General features: G+C 39.8%; 1 protein-coding gene across 1 annotated transcript; it reads left to right on the top strand.

Annotated features, from left to right (window-relative positions):
• The first annotated feature begins 5,790 nt into the window (after positions 1-5,790).
• Positions 5,791-10,558, top strand: LOC115676758 (protein SAR DEFICIENT 1-like). The gene is made up of 7 exons (XM_030599743.2): positions 5,791-6,008; positions 6,146-6,221; positions 6,553-7,102; positions 9,240-9,400; positions 9,518-9,715; positions 9,813-9,912; positions 10,004-10,558. Exons 1-7 carry the CDS (start codon positions 5,920-5,922, stop codon positions 10,231-10,233), a joined length of 1,404 nt encoding a protein of 467 aa, XP_030455603.1. The 5' UTR covers positions 5,791-5,919; the 3' UTR covers positions 10,234-10,558.
• The last annotated feature ends 5,626 nt before the right edge of the window (positions 10,559-16,184 follow it).

The raw sequence follows: 16,184 nt of genomic DNA, 5'->3' as shown, positions 1-16,184 counted from the left end.
AGGGCCGAACGCCCTTGCTTGTTGGCTAAAGAGGGCCCCAAGCCCCTCGCCTAGTATGGGCGACGGTGTCACAGCCTTTGCCGATCAATAGCCAGCGAAGGCGTCGCGGCCCTCGCTTGAATTTGGCGATGGCATCAGCCTTGTCATAGTCCTTGCCCTCGCTTGTGGCCAGCGACCTCACGGGCTAAAAAAAAAATAACATAAGAAAAGAAAAGAAAGGAAAGGAGAAAGAGAAGTAAAAAAAAGAAAAAATATTTAAAAATATTCACGTTAGCGCCGACCGTGCCATGTCGGATAGATAATGTCCATGTTATAAATTTCCGGTCAAAATTGATTGGAGAGACTCGATTGGAAAAACATGAAAATGTTTAAGACTCAATTGGCAAAATTAAAAAGGTTTAGAATTGAATTGACAAAAGTGCAATAGGTTTAGGGCTTATTAGACAATTTTTTATAGCAATAGCCCTAATCTAGTGTTGTAGGGGGCAAGCAAAAGTGGAGGAATTTACACAACCATTTCTTTTGTACTTGTCCATGGTATTATTTAAGTGTATCAGTTTGGGGATTTTCATTGTACTAGTTTAGAGTGATAAGTGTGCGCACGACATTGAAGACCTTGAGGTCCATGTCCTTTTTGTACCTTTTTTCCTCCATTTCAAATGTTGGGTTTTCTTGTCTTTGTTGTCGATATCATTGAAATGTCTCAAATTGCCTGTGTTTTGGGAGGTAGCAAGTAGCTATCTCTGACATTTGAGATACTTGAAATTATCGCTCTTTAGCTTTGACACGAGTTATATTGGTTAAGCGACGAAGCTATCGCACCTCGACAAAGTCATCGCGCGTGTGCATGCTATTGGAAACCAACATTGTGTTTGTTTTACGAAAATCACAATGTCAATCGTTTTGCTTCTCCATTCATCACCGACCGATGTATCGTATACATTATAGAGAAATCGTTACTACAAGAATTGGAATTCTCAAAATTTAGGAGAATATATTTACGTCTCGAATTTACTTCCTTCAGATTAGGACACATCACCAAATCAAAATGTAGATAGCTGTTCTTTTGAATCCCTCATTTTGCCTCCTTTCATCTTACGGACAACAAGTCTATGCACATCACCAAAGGTGTTGGCACAATGCCACCACCCTTGCCCACCTCAGCCCCCTCCTTAAGTTCGAAGAAGATGTTAATCAACAATGAAAAGAATGATGGTAGCTGGTTGTTTTATAGGCCTCTGTCTCTCTATGATCCACGGCCATAGAGGGCGCAACCTTCACGGATTCACTCGTGCTGATGTTGCCTGCCTCGTGCAACCGCAGATCTAATTGACTTGAGTCACTTAGCTTCTCATCTGACTTGGTCCCTTTTTGATAGATGTTGGAGCATGGACTCTTTTTTTTTTTCTGTATTTTAAGAGAAAGGGAAGGCCGTCACGAGCCCAAGTGAGGGCTCCGAGGTTACACGACCCCGGCGACCCCACGCCGAGGGCCATCGACCCTTGTTGGCCACTGGGTGAGGGTGGCCAATCCCTCACTAGTCGAGGCCGAGGGTAGCGGCCCTTGCCCAGACCTCGCGAGGGCCTCGAAGCCATTGCCCACGATCGGTGCCTGTACCAACAAGGGTCAGCCGGCCCTCGCCAGACTTGGATTATAATATTATAAAAAATTATACATGTCAACGTCGGTTGTGCCATATAAGACAGTCGGCGTTCACGTCAGCGATTTCTGGCTAAAATTGACCGAATGGATTTAATTGGTAAAACGTGAAAATGTTAAGGATTCAATTGACAGAATTGAGAAGTGTAGGATTGAATTGATAAAAATATAATAAGTTAAAAAAATTTTGGACAATTGTCCCGCTCTAGACGTGAAACCCATTTAGAAGGAAATGACCACAACAAAGGAATGGATCAAACCCAATAGATCTTTTCAAAAGTCAAATCTAACAGTCAACAGGGATGTTTCCCATCTTCCAAGTGCCTCCTAACATTTTTCTAGGGCAAAAGTTAACGTTAGATTGAGGTGAAGAAAACTTAGAAAAGGGCAACTTCCACAGTCAAGGTTGCTCCGTCCGATCGAGAATTCAATGTCTTCTTCTTCTTCTTCTTCTTCTTCTTCTTCTTCTTCAAAGTCATTTCTGCCAAAGTTCTAGGAAGCCAAGTTGCAGTTTCCTCGCTCACATCCTTTGAAGGGGCAATTTAGCATGATTAACCATTAATAAGTAAAATAACCCGATTACCTTTCAACTTACATTTCTCAAAAGCCATCCATACCTGACTCATGCATCGACTTACTCTTTTCTTTTATCGCGCGACGGGAGCCGATACGATACAAAATCGAGATGCTCGGACGGGTATAATCGACGTAATTACATTGATCAGACTCTCTCGTACGGCACAGTCGGATGAAAACGATACATGCCATTATATTATCATCATCCAAGGCCAACACCACCTCATCCACACAAAACAAAAGGGTGAATAAAATAAAACGAAATATAAAGAGGGGGGAGATAACGTGTAAAGTGCAGGTATTATAGTCGCACTTTCACGGAAAGGACGTTTGACAACATCGTGGGACGGGACAAATCCGACACGCCGAGACCCCAGATAACATCTGAATCTGCTGGGGAATTTTCCCGGAAAATAAAAAAAATTTCCGTGGGGTTCGAGGAAAATGACAGGAAATTACGAGGAATTTGGAGATTCAGTCTGTAAAAAGGACTTCTTCTTTTTTTAATTGGGAGTCGCTAAAATTTGAGGACCTTTCGAATTATAATATTTTGTGAACTGAGCAAGACCGTGTGACCCACGACCGTGTTTGGTACGGTCCAAATACGTGGCATGTGCGCGGACACGGACACGGGTTCGGTTCGGATCCTAAAACGGGCCCGGAAAAGGGAGGGAGTAAGCGGAGGCGAACCTCGTTTGCTGCGAAGCTCCAACCGAGTTTCCGAGGACGGCAAGCGCTATGGAAAGTTGGTAAGGCGATCGTCTTGCTTTGAGGGGAAGAATCTGGGGATGGATCCGACGAGCATTAAAAAGGTCGAAGAGATACTCCGAACAAATTGGTCGGGGATGATGCGTTCAAAAAGGGTGTAGCTTGACTTGGTCCCGTCGAACTTGACCCGAGCTCTCGATTGATCGGGTCAAGATGCATTGTCCAACCTCACTCTAACATGATCGAGATGTCGAGCTGCCCGACTTGTGTATTCGCCTGACTTGTGTAATCGTTTTTGATCTGTGAAAACATGTGGGATGTGATCATCAACAAGACCTATCTTCTCATTATATCCTATACCCGTAATATTTAACAGAATTCATTCCGTTAATTCTTGTCAATAGAAATTGCGGACGGGATGACAATGTGCATAACATATCCAGCTATCTATATACAAGTATTCTTCATTATTATTCTTCTTCTTATTATTTTTCACTTCATATTTTGATGATTCAAGGCCAGGGATAATGAATTGTCAATTGATCATACTTGTTGACGAGTCATGGTCATGTATGGTTTTTTTGTATAGTCCTCAACCGCTACAAGTAAAACCGCAATGGGAATGACCCGCCACAAGTAAAGCCGCCAAAGGAATGGGACGTTTCTTCGAAATGAACCTATTGACACGTCACATAATTGAGCAACTACAATTGATATGTTTTTTGACCAAAAAAAGAAAGATTACAATTAATATATTTTTTTCGTTAAAAATAAATATTCGTCTCTTTCCTTGAGCCATAAGTCTGACCGTGATAGATTTGATTTGAAATTGTTGCTAACCCTAATTTCCATCGCCGCACAAAATAAGCCACAATTAGGCAACAAGAATCGGAAAAATGGAAAACAAAAGCGAACAAGTTATAATCAGTTTATCGACGTGGTTAAGTACGCGAATTAACAATAAGCGAAACGGAATTGAGATTAGCTGAAAAATTCATCTATTAGATTATTCATACATATCAAGGCGACAACGCACATACATGCAAAAATTTGGGTTTCCATGAGTTGCAAGATAATCTAGAGTATCCTCCCGTTACATGATAATGAAAAGGACTGAATAATCATAAGGGTTAATCCCACAACATATCATAAATCTGTATATGCGCTACATTTACCCAATAATAATTTTCGTATCACAAAAAATTCTAAACTGGTATATCTAACTCCCGTAGCAAAAAACTCAGATGATCAGCGTATGAAATATATATAATGTGGAAATTTACCATAAATAAGTCTCGTAATCGAGTAAAAACATGAAACAACCAAATTTCTTGGCTCCACTTATCCCCTAATTTGCAACACGTATTTCTTCCGTCATAATGTCTCTTTGTAACTTTCAAATTTTTGAATTTATTGTGTGAAAATTCATGATTCCCGAATTGCTCGATCCAACTGTTGTTCGCATGTACATTATTTCATATGTCTATATCGGATAGTAAATTTAAGAGCACGAAAGCAATCATTCGCTCAATAAATGGAACAAAAACTCAAGTAATATTATGTAAGGACAGTAGTAATTTTACATAAACCATCTTCTAGTTTATCATCAACTGAATATACTTTGTATAGAATAGCATCACAATGTATGTTTTTTTTTTTTTTTTGGTAACCCAGGGAACCTCCGCACGGCCGACAACCGGAAGGTAAACCCTGGGGGCGACACGTGCTAGCCACCACACACGTACAATGTATGTTTTTCATCTCTTATACTTCCTAGAAACCATGCGTTATACTACGATGTTCGGAGAAACCTATGCTTTGCGTAGATACGGCAAATGATTGAGCTAATATAAACTTAGGAATCTCTAAAGTTAGATAGAGTTATGCCTTAATTCAAAATATCCTTGCCTCTCACCCAACATCAAAACACAATCCTTCCCACCTACTCTAGCTCCCATCCTCCATCTCCGCCACCAAAGAACCTGAACAGCGAGACTCACCACCACGCCACACCATCGCGCCCCATCTTGTTGTTGCCGCTTCCTCCGCCCGCGCTTCTTGTTGCTACCATCCAGCTCGATCTCGTTGGCCACCCTAGCTTCGTGCTCTCTCTCTGCCCTCCTCATTTCCTAGCTCAATGGTTATGACCGCAACAACCGAGGTTGTGAACCACCCCAATGTGGCCCAACTCTTGAGCCACGCCGCCGCCCCCCGCCCACCCCCCAGGGGAGACATCGGCTCCGTGTGTGCTCGGGAATGGGCGATGGAACAGCGGTGTTGTCACACAATGAGGGTGGGGCTGGCGATGACAGTGTAGTGGGGAGAAGGCATGGTTGGATTCGCTGTCATGGCTAATGGCCGTGGTTGCCTTGCGATCATGTACGGCGAGGGAAGATGGACTAGGGGCAAAATGCGAAATAAGAAAGAGCCTAAAAAGAGAAAAAGCAAGAGAATATTTTAATTGATTTGTGTCGTCCAATTTGCTTATTACTAATGCGTTCAGCTCTTACAAATAATTTATCTAATTTACAAGGATCCTAACATCAGAGTAGTCCCCACCGCAAAATGGTGCGATACAAAATGTATATGGTTTTTGCAACAAAGAGAGAGAGAGAGAGAGAGAGAGAGAGAGAGAGAGAGAGAGAGAGTTGACTTTTGGGTCAACGTCAAAGTCGTTTCATCATGCAAGCATAGGATGGGTCACAACGAAGCCCCTATTGCCCAGCTGTTTCTTCCACCATTCGTCGAAGCTTCAAACACTTCCAAATACTTTATTTTCATTCTTTTAATAAACATTTTAATCAAACCTCTTCATCTTCTTCACTTCTCTCTCCAAACTCCTGCGCATAAATACCCTTCTCTCCCTTCCCAACTCTCTCTCGCTCTTGCATCTCTCGCTCCTTTTCCTTCACCGAAAAAACTCTCTCTCTCTTTCTCCTCTTCCTTCATCTTGATAGCTTTTTTGGGACTTCATCAATGGCTGCAAAAAGGTTCTTTGGCGAATCTGGTTCGGACTCCGATCCGCCGTCTGAAAAACGGATGCGAACTCGACCTTCTTTTGCTTCGTATGTTTTGATTTCCTCCTTTTCTGTTCGCTTTTTCCCCTCATTTCTGAAATTTAGCTCGATCTGTTTTTCTCTTTTGCATACGAATCATTCTTTTTATTCTTCATCATATGAAATTTCTTCATTTCTTGCCCCAGTGTAATTGGAGAAGTGGTGATGGTGAACTCCTTGAAGAACTTCTGCTCGGGCTTGGAGCCGATGCTTCGTAGAGTGGTAAGAAACCTTCTCTCGAATTCACATCCTTCATCAAGAAAATATATATTTTTCTTTTAATTATTGATCTTTGTTCATTTAAAAAAAAATAGAGAGAGGAGAAAAGGAAATGGGTTGAATGCTATAATTTATATGTATGATTGGATAAACCCTAATGAAATATATCATGCGTCACAATCACTTAACTTGCACTATGAATCTATGATCTCATAACGAGTCACTTTGCCACTTGAAACATATACACTGAAAACCCTAGACCATAACATTTTATGATCACAAGCAAAACCCTTAAATTTGTTTAGGTCTAATTGTTTCTCTATTACTTCCTCAGGTGAATGAAGAGGTGGAGAGTGGCCTTGCACGGTGCTCACGCACGCTTACGCGAAACCCCTCGCTCCGAATCCAAGCACTGGAACCTTCGAGCCTCGAGTTGAGGTTCAGCAAAAGTCTCAAGCTGCCCATTTTCACTGGAAGCAAGATTGTGCATGTGGACCGTTCTCAGCTCCAGATCATCCTCGTTGACACAAGAGGTGATCAAGCAGTCCCCCCCACTCTTCCTAGCCTGATCAAGGTCGAGATCGTGGTCCTGGATAGTGATTTTCCTCCAGGAGACCGCACTAATTGGACGAGCGAGGAATTTGATCGGAAAATCGTTAGGGAGAGGCAAGGGAAGAGGCCTTTGCTCGCTGGAGAGCTGAGCGTGACCATGAGGAGCAATGGGGTGGCTGCCATTGGGGAAATCGAGTTGACCGATAATTCGAGCTGGATTAGGAGCAGGAAGTTCAGGCTTGGCGCTAGGGTTTCTCCGGGTAGCTACCAAGGCATTAGGATACGTGAGGCCATATCTGAGGCATTCATCGTCAAAGATCACCGAGGAGAATGTGAGTTGTTTACATTTTTTCAAGTACTTGCACTAATGTCCATTCTTAGTTATGTATAGATATATGATCACATAATCAAGCCTATCAATATGCACAACATGATTCATTTTCATCTCATAGGGTATTCAGACAAAAAAGAAACTTGCAACTTACCACATAAAATGATCGATTCTTTGTACATGAACTTGTAGTTTGTTATGAGTAGATATGCCGCTATCGATACTCACAACCATAAGCACATACAGACATATCTTCACACTAATTCACATGCATAAGATAATATAATAAGTTTTTGGCTTGCATGATCTTTCTTTATTAGCATTTTGGGTCTTAACGTTTATTGATCATTGTTGAACTGTACATACCAAAACGTGATTCTCATTAGGTTTTACTCAAGTTCATGTGCAGTTTTGTTCCAAATATATACATTATAGATATCACTGAGGTTGGTACTTGTCAAGATTGATATTTGATACAGAATACATAGCACTTCAATCATAGATTAGTAAACAAAAGTGATCCCATCTCAGACTTCAGTCAAAAGTGCCCGCACCGGTGGCATCCTGAACATAAATTTGTCATCTTGGTCTGCTAGGGTTAGATTAAGATAGATAGTGCGATCATATAACTCACATCGACAACTAGGAGAATCTTGGTCTTGCATCATGCGGGCTCCACCAATTCTTTTCCATGTCCTTGTCCTACTACCACCATAAATAAGAAGAGATGAAGCTACCAGTCCATGATCTGTGTCCCAGGTTCATCACTCCAATGAGCAAATAAAATTAGGGTTTGCTTTTGTATCCCCCATTCACCATGGAGATGGTGGTCAATTCTAACATTCTAAATCTGTTTTGTACTATTTGATTCCTAAAAATGATCCACAAAAATTACTACCTACCAATATGTGTCCCCTCAAAAAAAGCTGCTGTGAATTGGGCTATTTCAGAAGGAAGCTTCTTTAGTTTGTTTCCCTCTTCTTTTAACCTATAATGGATCACAACATAGATTAGATCATAAGGATATCAAGTTAAAAGCTTGATCTAGCGAGAGCATGATGAAGCGTATTTTCATTCATTGAGATGATTAGTAGTGGAATTGTTTGTGTAGTAGATGAGATTATGCGCATACCTTTGATGTAGAATGTCTTAAATTAGACAATAATTTGATAGTCCATTTAATTATCCGATTTTGTATATTCTTAGGAAACAGATATTAACATTCAAAATTGCCTCAAGCTTTTTATACTTTCTGAATGTTTAAAACATTTTTTGCTTTAAAAAGAAAAATAGTAAAGTACCTCATGAATCGAAGTTTGAACTTTCTTTCTTTCTTTGTCATGGGAGTTGTCTAATCATATGGGTTGGTCACCAATTAGAAGTGATTTCACGGGTCATGGCCCATGGGTCATGATATCACCCCTAAAGAGCACCCACTTTAACTTGTTCGAGACTCGTTCCTTTCGTCGTCTGATATAATCCAAAATCAAAAATAAAAAAAGTAGAAAGAAAATAAGTCAGCTATGAAACTTGGGGACAAATCTTTCTATCTCGTCCCTTTCACTGATTTAACAATCATTTTTGCCTTGCCTAGTGGGACGCATTGTTTGACCATTAAATTAAGGTATTTTTAGGGTGAATTAGACCATCAAACTAAGGTAGCTTCTCTAAGTGAAGACAAGAAGAGTGTTGTTATAGCAAGCGTTTACATTAATTAATAGGTCGAAAGAGACCTTGGTACTGCATATTCGCGTGTTTCACTGCACTCGTCCGCGTCCTCCCTAATTGAAGAAAAATATAAATTAATTCAAATCAATAAATTCGTAATTTAATGGAAAACGAAAATGGAAAGGGAAGAAAATAAGAAGATGACATTTTTAATTAGGTGAATTTTATATAATATGGTGAGGGTTTATTCTCTTCTGCTTGCAAACAAGATCATTTAGTTAACGAAAGTATAAGATAGACAAATCGACGAAATTAGTCGGATGTTCTCATCAATTGGAACGATCAACTCATAACAATATGTAAAATGAGCTAACTAGTTAAGCTAGTAAGGATTACATCGCTATTTTCTTTTTATTTTTTTCTTTTTATTTGATTATCTAAAATTATTGTCCTTTTTGTTGTTACTTAAGTGTACAAGAAGCATTATCCACCACAATTAGGGGACGAAGTGTGGCGTCTAGAGAAAATTGGGAAAGAGGGAGCATTTCACAAGAAGCTTGGTGATGAAGGGATTAACACTGTTCAAGATTTCCTGAAGCTGTCTGTTGTGGACCCAAATAAGCTTAGAAGGGTACTTATACTAAATCTTTCTTCTTCTTTTAATTTCTCTTATTTTTTTTTTCGAATTTTGCTTCTCTAATTGAAGATTAATTATATTTTTCCTTCCTTTTTTTTATTAAAAAAACAGATATTGGGTCAAGGAATGTCTGAGAAAATCTGGGATGCAACCATAAAGCATGCAAGGACCTGTGAGAAGGGCAACAAGCATTACATTTACCAAGGGTCCAACTTCATCATCACCTTGAATCCAATCTGTCAAGTGGAAAGAGCTGAGGTTAATGGGCAGATCTACACGCAAAAGGACCTCTCAAATAACATTATCAGGGTATGCATTGAATCTTTTCAGATCGTTTCATGCTCTAGCCCAAGTTTTGTAGAGCCATGTTGTCTAATTTATGAGTTTTATAATATGGCACTTGCAGCCCTATATTGAGAGTTTGGTCAGACAAGCTTACTTAAATTGGACCACATTGGAAGAGGTTGAAGTTCCTTACTACCCTGAAATAGCTCAACTGACACAAGGTATCACGTAGTATCTAATTTGTCTATGTAATCCATATAATTTATATCATATTTTTAGTACCTAGTTTAAAATATGATGTATTTAATTCAGGTGAAATGGAGAATCGGTGCCCCACACAGTATCACTTGGCAAATAAAGCTTTCGAGGAGTACCTGCCACATGCACAGCTTGGGGCTAGCAATGATTGGCAGATAACAACCTCAACATTTGTGACCACCCCTTTTGAGCATACGATCGGGTACAGCAGCATGCCGGAGACATCATCGTCATCCGACGGTAACAGTCTTGCACCTCCAAGGTGTTTCATGGATGGGAGCTAAATTAGGGTTTGATTGATGAACTAAAGTTTTGTGTGTATGTATAGTCAATCATGTAACATGGGAATCGCCGTGTGAGGCGAGCAGTTGTAGTTGGGAGCCATTGCGAATAGGGTCATAGCGGTTCGAAATGGACCCAAACCTAGCAATCGAGGTCGGAAAAGAAATACATCTCCATGTTTAAGAAATCGGAGATTTGGACAGGCTGTTGACAAATGTTAGTAATAACCCTAATTTAGTGTTGTAGGTGGCAAGCAAAAGTGGAATAATTAAGCAGCCATTTCTTTTGTGTTCTTGTTTATGAGATTATTTATACAGTAATAAGTATGCGCATGACAATGAAGACCTTGAGGGCCATGTCCTTTGTGTACTTTTTTCCACCATTTCCGACTTTGGGTTTTTGCTTTTGTTGTCAATGTCATTGGAATATCTCCAGTTGCCTGTGTTCGGGGAGCTAGCAAGTAGCTATCTTTGACGTTTGAGATACTTGTAAGAATTGATCTTGAGTTTTGTCTTTTCTCTCTCTTAATTTATTAACGACAAGATGGAAAGTATTAGGAATAATGATACTATAAATATCACAATTTTCGTACAATATTCACTTGACTATTATAATTTTTTTTCAATCACTCAAGAACCACAATGGTTAAAAATCATTCACTTAAGTGTCATCGGTGATTTGTGTGAGGCATTACTTTAATATAAATTGGTTAACGTGGCTTGCTGGAGAAATGAAGTCAATAAAAGCGTGCATAAACGACATTTGATTTGGCCCTTTTGTTGACCCAAATTGATTTGAAGATAAACTTTAACTTGGTGAAGAAAGGATGTTGATTTTGTTTATGAGTTATGACGTCTGAGTAACGATTTCCTTGTTTGATGCAAAGGAGGAAGAAAAGAAAACCATAATGTAGTGTAGATTGTTGCACAAATCCGTCCATGACGCACGATCAGTCAAGCAGAAGAAGAGAGCGAAGTGAAACTCCGATCGGCATCTCGGTTCACCACTAAAAGGAGGACAAGCTCATCTCGTCGAAGGTTGAAGAAGGATAGGAGAGCCGAAAATCCGCGAACCCGTGTTCTTGCCCCGCTTTCGCACCATGGAAGTCGCCCAATGCTTTCCGTTTGTTACAAGAGAATAAAATTGGATTAGTATTGAGTAGACTCTCCTTTTGCCTGATTTTGCCCTATGTTTAGGAACTACAGTAATGGAAAAACAGGGGAGGCCCTGAAGGTGGACCTGTTGAAGAACCCGAAGTACATCGTCAACAATGCTATGTTGGCCTTCTAGGCTGCGATCCGGCAGCGGATGCCGGCGGCCCAAAAGCACCAGCCCTCGGCCCATGACGTGTCCGTCGGCAACCGGAAGCCCACGGGGAATGACACCCTGGCCAAGTGAGTACCTGGGTTCGATGCGTCAACTTGATGGGCATCGGCCGCAAAAAGGCGGAGCTACATGGTGTGCTCAACTGAGAGAGAGAGAGAGAGAGAGAGAGAGAGAGAGAGAGAGAGAGAGAGAGAGAGAGAGAGAGAGAGAGAGAGAGAGAGAGAGAGAGAGAGAGAGAGAGAGAGAGAGAGAGAGAGAGAGAGAGAGAGAAGATGCGTCGTCGTTTGAGAAAATGGAATGAGTTGGAATGCGGGTGTCGAATGCGGGTGTCGTCCACTTTGGACTAAATTTTTTTTTTCAAAAAAGTCACGTGAGATTTAAAATTTTTAAAGAAAAGTTACATAGGACGAATCGACGAAATATGTTGATGGATGTGCTCAAGTAAACTATTTTTGGTCGATGTAGCACTCAAGTGGTAAAAAAAAAGAAGTTATATCACTCATATAAGCATCCTGAGAAAGTTGTAATCACTCATGGTGTTTTTATCCCAAAGTATTTGAGCATTAGTTGTACTGGCTAATCGATGAAGCTATTACACTTCGATGAAGTTATTGTGCGCTCGTGATTAGGAAATCGGCATTGTGGTCGTGTTTGGAGAATCTCAGTGCTGATCGATTTGCTTCCCTATGTATCGCGGATCAATATACCGGTAATCATTCCTACAAGAATCGAAATTCTCTAAACTTTGGAGAATAAATTGACATCTCGAATTTACTCCCTTTAGATCAGAACACATCACCAGATCAAAGTATTAGATGACTCTTTTCGTTTTCCCTCATTTTGCCTTCTCTCATCTTCAGATCAACAGCTATATTACACCGTCCGCACATTGTCGCCACAAGCCCCTCCTAGCCTCTCTTGATTTCGCGCCACCGCCACCACGTTCGCTCCCCTTTTCTCTGCATTAAGTTGGAAGAAGATATTCATCTGTAATGAAAAACATGATAGTACCTGGTTGCTTTATAAGCCTCTCTCTCTCTCTCTCTCTCTCTCTCTCTCTCTCTCTCTCTCTCTCTCTCTCTCTCTCTCTCTCTCTATGATCCGCGACCATGGAGGTCGCAACCTTCATGAAGCTCGCTCGCACCGATGCTTACTGCAAGTGCTTTGATCCATGGGACCGAGGCAACGGTTATTCACGGTGTTGGGGAAAGAGGGAGAGACAGGAAGAGGGAGAAATTTAGGTTACGATTAGGTTGGAGGATATGTGATTTTCGCACAAATTTTAGGGTATTTTCATTGCATAAGATCAGGAAAATTTTTAGTGATGCATGTACATGCAAATATTTTATTTGGCTGCTGAAGTATAAAGGATTTTAAGGGTGCGTTTGTTTTACGGAAAACTGAAGATTTGGACAAAATGGTTGGCTATATAACTTAAAAAAATCAGTCAATGGATTATGTTTTCATTATAGACCAATTTATACCTAGCTATTTTCGCGGGTGATGAAAATATTTTTAATTTATTTATTTTTGTAAGCGATAGAAGCAATTATTCTTAGGAAATATTTTCCAAAACTTAAGTTTTCCGAAAACAAACGCATCCTAAGATGGTTAACTGCAAAATGTAGATAGGTATAGATGATCCAAATCCTTTGGGATAATTATACAAATTATTGATAAGCTTCAGCCCAATGTGCATTGTTATCATTGAATTTTTAATTTATTTAATGTGGTATTGAATTTTTGGTAACTGTTCAATTTTAGTCCATAGACTATATGTAAATGTTTAATGTTGTACTTCAATTATTTCAAGTTAACGTAATTTGCTGATTTGACTTTCAAATGGTGAAAATAAAATTACGTTACGCGTAGATTATCTACATAGGATATTTAACTCAAATCATAATAAAATAATAAAATAACATGGATAATCATTTTATCATATTGAACAAATTAAAGTGATTATTATATACAAACTTGAGTTAAATATCTTACGCCACGTATAACATATTTTTGTCCACTATTCAAATGTACTGGATTGAAAATCAAATCAGCAAATTTCGTTAACTTAAATTAATAAAAGGACAACATTGAATATTTTCATATAGTTTATGGATTATATTAAATATGTATCAAAAGTTCATGGACCGCATTGAACAAACTAAAAGTTTAGCGCTAATATTACACATTGAGCTAAAGTTTAAGGACAACATCGTATATTGAGTCAAAATTCAAAGACTCTATGTATCACTTTCCCTTATAGAAGATATTCCTGTGACAAAACAATAGGGACAAAATCCGACAGATCTTTTCAATAGTCAAAACTAATGGTCAATAGGGATGTATCCCATCTACCAAATGTCTCATGATATCTTTCTAGGGCAAAAAGCCATGTTGATTGAGGTGAACAAAAGAGCAACTTGCCCGGTCGCAGTTGCTCGGTCCGATCGAGTCAGGCTCCTGGAGAGAGTGAACAGAGAATTCAAGGCTCTCTTCTTCTTCTTCTTCTTCAAAGTCATTTCTGCCAAAGTTCTAGGAAGCCAGGTCGAAGTTTCCTCTTTCATAACTTTGAAGTCAAGCTCTTTTCTTTTTAAAAAAAACCTTTAGAAACAAAAACGGAACTATCAATACAAAAAAAGGGCAAACACTACTAAAAACTCTAAACTATACTCATCGTGACGCAAATACCTTCAATTTTTTTTTTTGCTTCACGAAAAAACTCGAACTTATATATATGTGACATATATATCATCTATTACAGTTCCATTCATGGTACATTTGTCACACCAGGTTAAGTTCGAGATATTTACCTTGTGTCATAATTGACAAGTTTAGGGTTTTCTAGTGATACAAAAAAGAGTTTGGAGAATCTGTGTCACAGATGGCATTGTTTGGAGTTTTTGATGATATTAACCTTACAAAAAATAAATCCAATTGCCTTCAAACTTACATCGATTAAAAATCCCCCAAACCGACTTACTAGTCGAATTTCAGCTTTCCATTTACTACCGCAGCACGAACCAATGCGGCATGAAATATTACAGTCGGATGGGCGATTAATGTCATCATAGGATCAAACTCTCTCATGACACTTTAATAATTTTTAGGGTTAATTCTACGAAAAATCTCAAATTGGTGCATCTGTGATAAATTTACCCCAAACTAATTTTTTAATCACGAAAAACTCCAGACTGGTACACATGTGACAAATTTGCCCCAAACTAATTTTTTGACAACCAAAAATCTCAAACCGGTATATTTGTGATAAATTTACCATCACAAATTGATAAACCTATGACAAATTGATGGGTAAAACCCTAAATTAGTACACCCGTCAATCGCCACATGTTATCCAATTCAGCAATTTGGCCGTAAAATTTAACAGAAACTAACGAAGGGTAAATTTATCAGAGGTGTACCAGTTTGAGATTTTCCGTGATCAAAAAATTAATTTAAGATAAAAGTCTAATTTTGAAGGCCAAAACTTCATATACCAAAAGATAAATAAAATGAAACGAAAAAAGCGGAGGGAAGGAGGGAGGGAGGGAGGGAGGGGGGGGGGGGGGACATAGTACTATAAGGGCCACGTGTAAAGTGCAGATGACTACACAAGTCCCGCTTTCCCCGGGAAGGACGCTAGCAAGAACGTGGGGACGACAATCCGACACGTACACGAGAGACCAAGGACAAACCATACTGATCCGAGGGGCAGTTCCGGCATTTCGCCTTTTCCCCCCTGTGGGGTTCGAGGAAAATGACGGGAAATTACGCGGAATTTGGAGGATGCAGTCAGCAAAATTGACTTCTGCTCGTTTTTTTTTTTTAAATTAGGAGTCGTTAGAATTTCGCGACCCTCCTTTTTTTTTTAAATATAATTTCGCGACCTTCGAATTTAAAAATATTTCGTGTATAAAAAAGGGAGCAAAGAGACGACACGACCGGCGACCGCGCTTTGGTCTGGTCCGAAATTGCGCGTGGCACGCGGCGGACGCGGATGCGGGTCCGGTTCGGATCCTGAAACGGGCCGGAAAAAGAGAGGAGGGACGGGGGGGGGGCGGGGGGAAGGTGAAGGTGTGAATACCTCGTTTGCTGCGAAACTCCGACCGAGTTTCTGAGAATTGGGGCGAGAGAGTTTTGAAAGAATCAAAGGGTTTGAAACTTCTTCATTTTTGAGTTCGTTGATAAATAAAAAAATTATATTTAGATTCTGATTATTTCGTGAAAAATAAGATATTTTCGGAAAATGCTTTCAATAAAATAACGATATATTTTTTTATGTTTGTCTGAGACCTGAAAATGAATTGAATTATATTTTCCGTCGTTTTGGTAACAAAAATCACATTTGGTCAGAAATTGGTGATATGGATGTTGGCTGTCTACGTGTTTAAAATTGTGAATTTTTTTAATTTTTTTATTTTCTTTCGTTTTCTTTTTCCTTCTTTCTCCGTCAGTCGCCGGGCTTCAGCGACAGGCCACAGGCAAGGGCCGAACTCACAGGAATCCGGCGACCTCGGAGGCTGGCGAGGTGGAGCCTCGCCTGAGGCTTGAGTTCGAGCTCAACGGCCTCCGGCGGCCTCAAGCAAGAGCTTAATCTCGTTGTATCTTGCGAGCTCGAGCCTTGCTCGAT

Source organism: Syzygium oleosum, unplaced genomic scaffold (genome assembly GCF_021117445.2).
Source record: "Syzygium oleosum isolate NSW1041296 unplaced genomic scaffold, Sole_v2.1 Sole_v2.17, whole genome shotgun sequence".
Classification (NCBI taxonomy): domain Eukaryota; kingdom Viridiplantae; phylum Streptophyta; class Magnoliopsida; order Myrtales; family Myrtaceae; genus Syzygium; species Syzygium oleosum.
Note: the sequence above shows the minus strand (reverse complement) of the source record. Positions and strands in the feature narration are given on the sequence as shown.

Excerpts from the sequence above, each read along its gene's own strand:
- LOC115676758 (XM_030599743.2), top strand. The coding sequence starts at position 5,920 with ATGGCTGCAAAAAGGTTCTTTGGCGAATCTGGTTCGGACTCCGATCCG. Across the intron at positions 7,103-9,239 it reads CAAAGATCACCGAGGAGAAT|TGTACAAGAAGCATTATCCA; the intron begins GTGAGTTGTTTA and ends TTGTTACTTAAG. Across the intron at positions 9,913-10,003 it reads AATAGCTCAACTGACACAAG|GTGAAATGGAGAATCGGTGC; the intron begins GTATCACGTAGT and ends TATTTAATTCAG.